This window comes from Pipistrellus kuhlii, unplaced genomic scaffold (genome assembly GCF_014108245.1).
Source record: "Pipistrellus kuhlii isolate mPipKuh1 unplaced genomic scaffold, mPipKuh1.p scaffold_m20_p_12, whole genome shotgun sequence".
Classification (NCBI taxonomy): domain Eukaryota; kingdom Metazoa; phylum Chordata; class Mammalia; order Chiroptera; family Vespertilionidae; genus Pipistrellus; species Pipistrellus kuhlii.
The window spans coordinates 5,790,255-5,803,204 of NW_023425427.1; the positions used below are offsets into that span (position 1 = coordinate 5,790,255).

At 41.2% G+C, this 12,950-nt stretch overlaps 1 protein-coding gene across 2 annotated transcripts; it reads left to right on the forward strand.

Moving 5' to 3' along the window:
• Window positions 1-3,317: 3,317 nt before the first annotated feature.
• LOC118716133 (olfactory receptor 1J4-like) lies at window positions 3,318-12,950 on the forward strand. 2 transcript variants are annotated; one of them, XM_036432918.2, is made up of 2 exons: window positions 3,318-3,854; window positions 11,972-12,950. In XM_036432918.2, the coding sequence occupies exons 1-2, from the start codon at window positions 3,358-3,360 to the stop codon at window positions 12,948-12,950; spliced, it is 1,476 nt and encodes a 491-aa protein (XP_036288811.1). In that variant the 5' UTR covers window positions 3,318-3,357. The 2 variants fall into 2 exon arrangements, with proteins under 2 accessions (XP_036288811.1, XP_036288812.1); XM_036432919.2 differs by lacking the exon at window positions 11,972-12,950 and having other exon boundaries at window positions 3,318-4,299.

A 12,950-nucleotide genomic window follows, 5' to 3' on the forward strand; every position in this document is an offset into this window, starting at 1 on the left:
GAAATAGATCCAGCGACATAGAAGCATGGAACATATTGTTGAATCTCAGAGGGAAGGCAGACATAGGTGGAAAAGATCAACTGAAGAACTTGTATGCATGTATGCATAATCAGTGGGTCCAGATAATAGTATGGTGAAGTTCTTTTGTAGGGAGTGGGGCAGGCTAGAAGGGTTAATATGGGGGTGAGGGGAAGGGCACATATGTAATACTTTCAACAATAATTTTTTTTTGAAAATTTGTTAAAAAGGATAAAAACACTAGCTTCTGGAAACATTATCATCTTCCTTCTGATAATAGGCACTGGTATATCAGCTGTAAATCTAAGCCTGAAATATACATACAAACATATATACATATATAAATATTCACTCAGAGAAGGTAGGAAACTTAGTAGAATGTTAACCATTATGGAATTGGCTGAAGATTGACCAGGAATTCTTAATATCACTATTACAACTTTTCTGCATCTTTAAAATCATTTCAAATTAAAAAGTTGAAAAATCTTTCTTCCCAGTGGAGCAATGCTCAAGAACAAAGCAGTCCAGGGCATGACATACTGTTCCCCAGGATCCAGTCCCTCCTACTCTTGGACACTCAGCTCCCCAAAGGGCAGTCAGAAATTAGCCACAAGCTTGGGGACTTGCTTGCAGTCTCTCATTAGCAGTTAAATGTTATCATTGGACTCATTTCTGTGGAGCTGGTTAAGGAAAAGGAAAGTCTGTAGAAGTGCCAAGGCCCCAGATATTGCTTCTGTGTGTCTGGATGTGAAGTGTCCTGAAGAAAACCTGAGGAGATGGGCAATACTCTGAAGCAGAAGATGTATGAACTCACCAATGATGAGCCCAGGTGAGAGGAGCTATAAATATGCTCTTGCTGATAAATTTGCCTGCGTGCTAGGGTTTTCATGTGTGAGACTCTGTGTCCATAACGGTGAGTGTGCATGCATTGAATATGTTTGTATATGTGTTGTTTGATAGTTGTGTGTGTGTGTGTGTGTGTGTGTGTGTGTGTGTTATGAATCTGACACTCAGTCTCATTTTAATGTATATAGACCAGGTTATCAGCCTCCTGGCTTGTGATTAGGGACTCCTGACGCATGTCTGGCACCACAACTGACCTTCAGGAGTGAGTCTGTTGTCTCTGCTGCTGGATAAGATGATGCTGACCACTTAAGGAACCAAGGTCAGCTCAGAGAGAGTTCAGACCTCTGCTCAGCCGTGTGTTGTGCACATGTGAGCTGTGCCTGTGGGTGACACTCTCTTGTATGAGAGCTGAAAGTTATGTTATTGATTTTCTCTGTGTGTATGTGACCATGTGTGTGTGACCATATGCATGGGTGTTGGTGGTGGTTTAATGACTATGCCTGTAAACTGAATAGACTTAACTGACCCATGCTGACTGCCTTCCTCCAGCAAGGGGAAGATCAGATAGATGGAAGCTCATTAATATACTCTCATTTATAGGATCGTGTATCCTGTTTGTGTATATTGTTTATGTATATGTGGTGAGGTTAGTGTTCACCTGGTGCCTCATGAAGCAGGTGTGTTGATGTGCATTATGAGTGTGTTTTGGGGTGAGAGGTATATTATTGTATATTGTATGCCCAACTTTGTGTTCATTATGACTTATATGTATGCATATGAGTGTATGAGTTGAAGTACATATTGGTTATTCTTCCTTTAGGATGGAAATTTGGTCAGTGGTGACTTACATTCCCAAATCGAGAGAGAGAAAGAAAGAGAGAGAGAGAGAGAGAGAGAGAGAGAGAGAGAGAGAGAGAGAGAGGCATCTATGACTATAGTATTTCCTAAAGTGTCCTCCTTCTGGGGAACCATTACCTAAGATACTGAGCAACACCCTGTTTTTTGAAATAGATCTGCTATCATTTTTATGTACCTGAGTGTGACTGAGTTGCTCAGAATTTTCCAACCTTTTATTTTTACTAAACATTCCAGAAAAACAAACAAACATACAAACAAACCATAAACTGCAGGCATCATGATGTGTAAAGGTATTTGGCAGAATTACCATTATATAGTGATGAGACCTTGGGGAAGTTATACAAAACATTGGCCTCACTTTCACATCTATGAAATGGAAAGAATGACACAAGTTTGATGAATCTTGCAGAGCCTCTCCATAAATAGATATTGCATATATAGAACTTAATGTATTTGAGAACTTTCTGTCAATTGGAAAGTAAATAAACATGAAGGAATAAAGTTATCTAGTAAAGGGAATAAAAACATTTTGGACAACTCTGGGTCCTCACAGCTCTAAAATAATATATTGTGCTTGGCTCCTAAGCAAGAAAAGGGAAGTTTCTGATCATAAAGTCATATCAGCCTGAACTCCATGAAGTAGCTAATAGTTGGTGATTTTTAATTAACAGAAAATGGAAATATATATATATATATATATATATATATATATATATATATATATATAGTTATAAACATTACATAGCAGATATGTTATAGATACTAATATACACACAAGTATTTGTGCGCCATTCTGTCCCTGCTGTACTGCAGTGTGCCTACAGAATTTGTGTCATTCATGTTTCCATAGGTCAAAGAATACAAATCCCTAGAGTAGCTTTGAAGAAGTTTTAAAATCTGGGAATGTAAGGCTGATGAGTGGATTTGATTAGGAAATGTAGGTAAAGTCCTAAGCCTGGTGGTACCCAAATGTTCACCTAAATGTTCAGCATTATTTTGAAAGATACATGGTGGGCAATTTTGGTTTTGAAGATATTCTGGTATCAAGTGGCTTTCAATGGCCATCCATTTCCAGAGTGTCTCTGAGTTACAGCTGAGGGTCAATGGGAGCAGGAAGTCCGACAATGCTCCAACAATGCCCACTGAGCACTGGAGTCTCACATTACTTTCAGGCAGAAACAAATGACACCACTGTGCAGGGCTCATGTTCTATTCCTGCCACAGTGAATGATTATGGTTTGGCTCTGGCCTGGTGTAGAAATGATCCCTCCATGCTCATCAAGATGTAAACACCTAGAAGTAGGCACCTTTCTTGTTCACTGCTGCATTCCAGTCCTTAGTAAAGATCCTGACACAGACATGATATTAAAAGTAATGGTTGAATAAAAACAGAGAACCCCTTCTTGCTACTGTATGATGAGGTCTTGTAAAGTACTTTAAGGCTCAATGTTTTCCTGGAGCCAGACTGGGAGAGAGGGAAGATGTATAAATCCATAGGTGTGGGAAATATGAACCTATTTAAAAATGAATATGTTTCCCAGAGAATGATAGTATGAGATGTGATGGTTCTGTTCCTCCTTTCTAGGTGCCTGAGACTCCCAACCCTTCTTCATCCCCAGCAGACAGAAGAGCAGCATGAGGCCTGAGAACCAGAGCAGCGTGTCCCAGTTCCTCCTCCTGGGGCTCCCCATCCCACCAGGGCAGCAGGGCGTGTTCTTCACCCTGTTCCTGAGCATGTACCTGACCACGGTGCTGGGCAACCTGCTCATCATCCTGCTCATCAGGCTGGACTCCCGCCTGCACACGCCCATGTACTTCTTCCTCAGCCACTTGGCCTTCTCTGATGTTTCTCTTTCATCTGTCACTGTGCCTAAGATGCTCATGAACATGCAGACTCGGCAACAATCCATCTCCCATGTGGGATGCATTTCTCAATTGTATTTTTTCATACTTTTTGCTAGTATTGACAATTTTCTTCTGGCTGTGATGGCATATGACAGGTACGTGGCCGTCTGTCACCCTCTACACTACACCAGCATCATGAGGGAGGGGCTGTGTCTGCTGCTGGTGGCTGGCTGCTGGATTCTCTCCTGTGTCCGTGGTTTGTTGCACACCATCCTCTTGGTTCGACTGTCCTTCTCTGCTGACATTACCATCCCTCACTTCTACTGTGACCTTGTTGCACTCCTGAAGGTGAGCTGCTCTGATGTCTTCCTCAATAAGCTGATGATTTTCACAGAGGCAGGAATGCTTTTCTTCCTGGCGTTTGTTGTAATTTTGGGGTCCTATATCCGTATAGGCACCATCATCCTGAGGGTGCCCTCCACTAAGAGACTCCATAAAGCATTTTCTACCTGTGGCTCCCATCTCTGTGTGGTGTTGTTATACTATATGACAGTTGCAGGTGTTTATTTTTTCTCCTCATCATGGGGTTCCAAAGACATAATTGCTTCAGTCATGTATACCGTAGTTACCCCCATGCTGAACCCCTTCATCTACAGCCTCAGGAACAGAGATATAAAACAGGCCTTAGACATGTGTGTCCATAAGTTTAAGTTCTTTAAGCAGCAATCATGAAATCCTCTTGTCACTCTCAGGAGCATAGGGAAATATATCTCTTAAAATTATTGTATAGTCAACACCTACATTTAACTTTCCTAGTATATGCATTCTCTTGTCATGTCTAAAAATTTTTATATGTGTACTAGCTCATGTTTGCTACTTGCATTGTTAATAAACTTTTATTCCCAATAGATAATTTTTGTTTGTTCATTATCTCTTATAAGATAATCCAAAATCCAATATAAAACAAGTTTTGCAATCATACTGGCAGGTTTGTCTCTCTCTGTTTTGAGACATGTCATTTTTTTTTTTTTTTTTGCTTATGCATTTTTAACATTTTTATTCTCATGTATTGAAAGCTGGAGAGCATTATTCTAAGTGAAATAAGCCAATCAGAGTAAGATAATCATCACAGGATTTCACTCATTTATGGAATATAACGAACAACATAAATGGGTGAACAAATACAGATCCAGAGACAGAAAAGCATCAATCAGACCATCAAACCTCAGAGGGAATGTAGGGGAGGGTGGAGTTAAGGGGAAGATATCAACTACAGGACTTGTATGCATGCAAACCTAACCAATGGACACAGACAGTGGGGAGGGGCATGAGGGAATGAGTAGGGGGAGTGGAGGAGGTAATGGTGGAATGACACATATGTAATACCTTAATCAATAAAAAAATTAAAAAATAAAAATAAAGCAATAAGAGATTCCATGACACAAGATAAACCAGTTCTGAGATTTTCCCCAAGATAAATTTTAACATTTCTAGTTTCTTCAGAGTTTATCAAAATACAAAAGAAAAAAGTAGAGGTTGTTGTTTTTTATGTCAATCTGACCCTTGCAGGGTGAGGGAGTGAAAGCACATGTGGTTGAGGTCTCTGAGGAGCTAGACTCTAAGATGACCAGTCACCTGTCTGCATTCCTATTGGTGATTCCCAGACAACCTGGAGCAAGTGTGTGTGTGTGTGTGTGTGTGTGTGTGTGTGTGTGTGTGTGTGTGTACACCATGGGGAGGGGGGGTCTCCTGTTCTGACCAGAGTAGTCCCACCAAAGCACCTGTGCTGACCCACACTGACCGAAGGGAAGGCTGGGGTCCCTATAAGGGGTCTGAGGGGTGGCAGCACCCCTCAGCCCACCCCCATTATCAGTGGTGTAAGCACAGGTACAAGCACAAATGCAATAGGATGCACATGACCCAGCGAGACAAGGCCGTAAGTGACCATGCAGAACGTATTGTGGCTGGTTGTGCCCACTGCACGCTCCAGATGGGAGACAGACCACAGGCAGACTGGACTCAAGCTGTTACTGCAGAACCTACACTAGGAACATTTCTCCCTTCTCTGTGTTAAAGTGTCTCCTTACCTTGTACTTATATTATTAAAAATGTACTGAGTTTGGGTTAAAAACCAACCACCAAAATGGATCTCAACACAGATTTAAAACCCAGAAGAGGAGCATTGAGGAGATTTCACAGCAACTCCTATGGGCCCCGCCCGGGTGCCTAAAATCCCTTCTCACTACTAAACAATGGGTTGATTCTGTTTTACTTTGTTTGTTTGTTTGTTTACAACAAGAAAAGCTGAGTAATATGGCATAGGAGTACCAGAAACTCTCTCATTGAAAACAAGAACTATTTACATTAAATAAAAACCCAGTTGCAGGCTCCATCTGCACATGTACAGTGTGATGAAGCACACTGGGACCAACCGTGGAGAGAGCTTCTGGCACTCACACCACAGGGGCACATCTGCCACCTGAGAGGAAAGCAATGGTGAAGGAGGGAGTGAGGGGGAAGGGAGGAGTTCCGCTCATTTCTGCTTCTGGAGCTGATTGGACAGCCAGTTCAGTCCCTCATAGATCCCACACCTCGGGCGGCACAGGTAGCCCCAATGGACAAGTTCCTGGGCACAGAGAGTGGAGGCCCAGCTTGTCTGTGATCTCATCTGCATTACTGGCATTGGGGAGGTCCTCTTGTATGCAAACATGAGCAGGACAACATCCCTGAGCTCATCCTCCGCCAGCATCTGCATAAACTCCTCTCCAGCCTCATTCACATGTTCGTGGTCATGCTGTCAACCACAAAGATGAGACCTTGTGTGTTCTGGAGTTATTGTGCAGATCACTGAGCCTAGATCTTTGTGTTAATTCTGACTTATATGTACGCATATGAGTGTTCATGAGATGAGCCACATATTGGCTATTCTTTTATTAGGATGGAAATTTGATCAGGGTTGATGTACATTCTCCAATCAGCAGTGTGTGCGTGTGCGTGTGCGTGTGTGTGTGTGTGTGTGTGTGTGTGTGTTTGTGAACCCATGACTGAGTATTTCCTAAATTGTCCTCCTTCTGGGGCACCATTATTTAAGATACTCAAATTCTAAGCAACACTCTGTTTCTTGAAATGGTTCTGCTATCACTGCTATTATTTTTTATGTACCTGAGTGTGACTGAATTGCTCAGAATTTTCCAACCTTTCTTTATTTTTAATAAGCATTCCAGGGAAACAATCAAACAAACTAACTAACCATAAACTGCAGGCATCATGACATGTGAAGGTATTTGGCAGAATTACCATTAAGTAGTCAGGGACATTAGGGAAGTTATATAAAACATTGGTCTCACTTTCATGTCTATAAAATGGAAAGAATTATACTAGTTTTATGAGAGCCCTAACCGGTCTGGATAGAGCATAGGCCTGCAGACTGAAGGGTCCCAGGTTCAATTCTGGTCAAGGGCATGTACCTTGGTTGCAGGCAGATGCCCAGGAGGGATCTATTTTTCTCTCTCATCAATGTTTCTAACTCTCTATCCCTCTCCTTTCATCTCTGTAAAAAAATCAATAAAATATATTTTTAAAGTATTTTTTAATGTGCAAAATAACTAAATAGACACTTTTCCAATAGCCAGATAGCCAAGAGACATATGAAAAAATGCTCAAAGTCACTAATCATCAGAGAAATGAGATGCAAATTCAGATTACAATTAGGTATCACCTTATGCCTATCAGAATAGCTACCATCAACATTATCAAAAAATGACAAGTGTTGGTGAGGCTGTGGAAAATAAGGGACCTGTATACACTGGTGGTGGGAATGCAGATTGGTGCAGCCATTATGGAAAACAGTATGGAGTTTCCTTAAAAATTAAATACAGAACTGCCATTTGACCCCGAAATTCTACTTCTAGGAATATAGCCTAAGAAACCTAAAACACCAATCATAAAGTAACTATGCACCCTTATGTTCCTGGCAGCACAATTCACAATAGCTAAGATCCAAAAACAACCCAAATGCCCACCAGTGGTGAGTGGATAAAAAAGCTGTGGTACATTTACACCATGGAATACCATGTAGCTGTAATAAAAAAGGCTCTTTTACCCTTTGAGACAGCATGAAGGGACCTGCATAGTATTACACTAAGCAGAAAGCCAGTCAGAAAAGAAAAAATATCACAGGATCTCACTTAAATGTGGAAACCAATGAACAAAATAAACTGATAAGTGAAATAGATCCAGCAACATAGAAGCATGGAATGTATTGTCGAATCTCAGAGGGAAGGCAGACATAGGTGGGAAAAGATCAACCAAAGAACTTGTATGCATGTATGCATAATTAGTGGGTCAAGATATGCATAATCAATGGGTCCAGATAATAGTATGGTGAAGATCTTTTGTAGGGAGTGGGGCAGGCTAGAAGGGTTAATATGGGGAAGGGGGAAGGGCACATATGTAATACTTTCAACAATAATTTTTTTTTTAATTTGTTAAAAAGGATAAAAACACTAGCTACTGGAAAAATTATCATATTCCTTCTGATAATATGCACTGGTATATCAGCAATAAATCTAAGCCTGAAATATACAAACATACATACATATATACATATTCATACAGAGAAGGTAGGAAACAGTAGAATGTTAACCATTGTGAAATTGGCTGAAGATTGACCAGGAATTCTTAGTATCACTATTAAAACTTTTCTGTATCTTTAAAATCATTTCAAATTAGAAAGTTGAAAAGTCTTTCTTCCCAGCTGGAGCAATGCCCAAGAACAGAGCAGTCCAGGGCATGACTGGAATCAGGGACACTGTCCCCCAGGACTCCAGTTCCTCTGGCTCTTGGACACTCAGCTCCCCAAAGGGCACTCAGAAATTAGCTACAAGCTTGGGGACTTGCTTGCAGTCTCTCATTAGCAGTTAAGTGTTACCTTTGGACTCAGTTCTGTGGAGATGGTTAGGGAAAAGGAAAGTCCATAGAACTGCGATGTCCCACGATATTGCTTCTGTGTGTCTGGATGTGAGGTCTCCTGGAGAAAACCTGAGGAGATGGGTGATACTCTGGAACAGAAGGTGTCTGAACTCACTAATGATGAGCCCAGGTGAGAGGAGCTATAAATATGCTCTTGCTGATAGATCTGCCTGTGTGCTAGGGTTTTTATGTGTGAGACTCTGTGTCATGACTGTGAGTGCGCATGCATTGTACATGCTTGTGTATGTGCTGTTTGATAGTTGTGTATGTGCTATGAATCTGACCTGCAGTCTCCTTTTAATGTATGTAGACCAGGTTATCAGCCTCCTGGCATGTGATTAGGGACTCCTGACTCATGTCTGGCACCACAACTGACCTTCAGGAGTGAGTCTCTTGTCTCTGCTGCTGGATAAGATGATGCCGACCTCTTGAGGAACCAAGGTCAGCTCAGAGAGAGCTCAGACCTCTACTCAGCAGTGTGTTGTGTACATGTGAGCTGTGCCTGTGGGTGACACTCTCGTGTATGAGAGCTGGAAGTTATGTAAGTTATGTTATTGATTTTCTCTGTGTGTATGTGACCATGTCTGTGTGACCATATGCATGGGTGTTGGTGGTGGTTTAATAAATGTGCCAGTAAACTGAATAGACTTAACTGACCCATGCTGACTGCCCTCCTCCAGCAAGGGGAAGATCAGATGGATGGAAGGTCATTAATATACTCTCATTTATAGGATCGTGTATCCTGTTTGTGTATACTGTTTATGTATATGTGGTGAGGTTAGTGTTTACCTGGTGCCTCATGAAGCAGGTGTGTTGATGTGCATTATGAGTGTGTTTGGAATGAGAAGTATATTATTGCATATTGTATGTCCAACTTTGTGTTAATTATGACTTGTATGTATGCATATGAGTGCATTAGTTGAGCCACATGTTAGCTATTCTTCCTTTAGGATTGAAATTTGGTCAGTGGTGACTTACATTTCCAAATCAGGAGAGAGAGAGATATATATATATCTATATCCATGATTAAAGTATTTCCTAAAGTGTCCTCCTTCTGGGGCACCATTACTAAGATACTAAGATACTAAGAAATTACTAAGATACTAAGAAATAACCTGTTTCTTGAAATCACTTTTATGTACCTGAGTGTGACTGAGTTGCTCAGAATTTTCCAACCTTTTCTTTATTTTTACTAAACACTCCAGGGAAACAAACAAACAAGTAAACTATAAACTACAGGCATCATGATGTGTGAATGTCTCGGGCAGAATTACCATTATATAGTGATGAGACCTTGGGGAAGTTATATAAAACATTGGCCACACTTTCACGTCTATAAAATGGAAAGAATAATAAAAGTTTAATGAATCTTGCAGAGCCTCTCCATAAATAGATATTGCATATATAGAACTTAATGTATTTGAGAACTTTCTGTCAATTGAAAGGTAAATAAATATGAAGGAATAAAATTATCTAGTAAAGGGAATAAAAACATTTTGAGCAACTCAGGGTCCTCAAAGCTCTAAAATAATATATAGTGCTTGGCTCCTAAGCAAGAAAAGGGAATTTTCTGTTCATACAGACATATTAGCCTGACCTCCATGAAGTAGCTAATATTTGGTGATTTTTAATTAATAGAAAATGGTAATACATATATATATCAAGTTATAAACATTACATAGCAGATATGTTATAGATACTAATATACACACGTGTATTTGTGCGCCATTCTGTCCCTGCTGTACTGCAGTGTGCCTACAGAATTTGTGTCATTCATGTTTCCATAGGTCAAAGAATACAAATCCCTAGAGTAGCTTTGAAGAGGTTTTAAAATCTAGGAATGTAAGGCTGATGAGTGGATTTGATTAGGAAATGTATGTAAAGCCCTAAGCCTGGTATCCAAATGTTCACCTAAATGTTCAGCATTATTTTGAAAGATACATGGTGGGCAATTTTGGTTTTGAAGATATTCTGGCATCAAGTGGCTTTCAATGGCCACCCATTTCCAGAGTGTCATTGAGTTACAGCTGAGGGTCCATGGGAGCAGGCAGGTTCACAGGAAGTCTGACAATGCTCCAACCATGCCCACTCAGCATTGGAGTCTCACATTACTTTCAGGCAGAAACAAATGACACCACTTTGCAGGGCTCATGTTCTATTCCTGCCACAGTCAATAATTATGGTTTGGCTCTGGCCTGGTGTAGAAATGATCCCTCCATGCTCATCAAGATATAAACTCAGTTCTGAACCTGAGAAGCTCTGTAACATTGTCTCTCAACTATGTTTTAGAGTTTAATGCTACTTTGCAGTGAAGTCTAAGGTTTTCCAAAGATGTTTAAATGTGCTTATTTATGTATTTCAAGGATATTCTGCATTGTATGACACAGATTGACAGTTCTGTAGGAAGATGTTTGTACATGTGGGCAATTCTTTTTTTTTTTTTTTTTTTTAATATATTTTATTGATTTTGTACAGAGAAGAAGGGAGAGAGATAGAGAGCTAGAAACATCGATGAGAGAGAGTCATCGATCAGCTGCCTCTTGCACACCCCCCACTGGGGATATGCCCGCAACCAAGGTACATGCCCTTGACCGGAATCGAACCCGGGACCCTTCAGTCCCCAAGCCAACACTCTATCCATTGAGCCAAACCGGTCTCGGCATGTGGGCAATTCTTATACTTAGAGGAGAAGGCAAATTATAGGATACTGTAAGAAATCATGAGTGATTCATAGAAAGTAACAGTGAATAGGTGAGAACTGGTATAGAACAAGTGGAAAACACTTCCCAGTGTCAGGAGTTAGTATAGAAAGTGTATCTAAGATGCAGGAAATCCTTACAATAAAGAGCACATTAAACAGTCTGTGATACCTCTATTTTTCACTGAAAAGTAGCGTAGAACTCTAAATGTGTGTCATACAATGCAAAATATCATTGAAATACATAAACAAGGACATTTAAATGGCTTTGGAAAGCCTTTTCCTCACTGTAAAGTAGCATTAAACTCTAAGACATAGTTTAGAGACAATGTTACAGAGCTTCTCAGGTTCAGAACAGAGTATAGGAAGATGTTTGTACAAAAAAAAAAAAGTAAACTCATAGAAGTGGGCACCTTATTTGTTCAATGCTGCATTCCAATCCTTAGTAAAGATCCTTACACAGACGCGATGCTAAAATGGTTGAATAAAACAGAGAACTCCTTCTTGCTACTGTATGATGAGGTCTTGTGGACTACTTTAAGGCACAATGTTTTCTAGGAGCCAGACTGGGAGAGAGGGAAGATGTATAAATCCATAGGTGTGGGAAATATGAAACCATTTAAAAATGAATATGTTTCTCAGAGAATGATAGTATGAGATGTGATGGTTTTGTTCATCCTTTCTAGGTGCCTGAGACTCCCAACCCTTCTTCATCCCCAGCAGACAGAAGAGCAGCATGAGGCCTGAGAACCAGAGCAGTGTGTCCCAGTTCCTCCTCCTGGGGCTCCCCATCCCACCAGGGCAGCAGGGCGTGTTCTTCACCCTATTCCTGGGCATGTACCTGACCACGGTGCTGGGCAACCTGCTCATCATCCTGCTCATCAGGCTGGACTCCCGCCTGCACACACCCATGTACTTCTTCCTCAACCACCTGGCCTTCTCTGACATTTCTCTTTCCTCTGTCACTGTGCCTAAGATGCTCATGAACATGCAGACTCGGCAACAATCCATCTCCTATGTGGGATGCATCACACAATTGTATTTTTTCATACATTTTGCTGGTATTGACAATTTTCTTCTGGCTGTGATGGCATATGACAGGTATGTGGCCATCTGTCACCCTCTACACTACACCAGCATCATGAGGGAGGGGCTCTGTGTGCTGCTGGTGGCTGGCTCCTGGATTCTCTCCTGTGGCAGTGCCCTGTTGCACACCTTCCTATTGGCCCAACTGTCCTTCTGTGCAGACCATACCATCACCCACTTCTTCTGTGACCTCGCTGCACTTCTGAAGCTGAGCTGTCCAAACACCTTCCTCAATGAGCTGGTCATATTCACTGAGGGAGGAATGATTTTATTTTTGTGTTTTGGTGTAATTTTGGGCTCCTATATCCGTATAGGGGCCATCATCCTGAGGGCACCCTCCACTAAGAGACTCTCTAAAGCCTTGTCTACCTGTGGCTCCCATCTCTCTGTGGTGCTGTTATACTATGGGACAGTGGCAGGTGTTTACTTTTCCTCCTCCTCATGGGGTTCCAAAGACATAACTGCTTCAGTAATGTATACGGTAGTTACCCCCATGCTGAACCCCTTCATCTACAGTCTGAGGAACAGAGATATAAAACAGGCCTTAGGCATGTATGTCAATAGGGTTAAGTTCTTTAAGATGCAATCACTAAATCCTCTGGTTGTAGGCAGGAGCACAGGGAGATAG

Bases quoted from the DNA above. Each gene is read 5' to 3' on its own strand.
- LOC118716133 (XM_036432918.2), top strand. From the start codon at position 3,358: ATGAGGCCTGAGAACCAGAGCAGCGTGTCCCAGTTCCTCCTCCTGGGG. The intron at 3,855-11,971 runs GTCCTTCTCTGC...ACAGAAGAGCAG, and splicing joins ACCATCCTCTTGGTTCGACT to CATGAGGCCTGAGAACCAGA.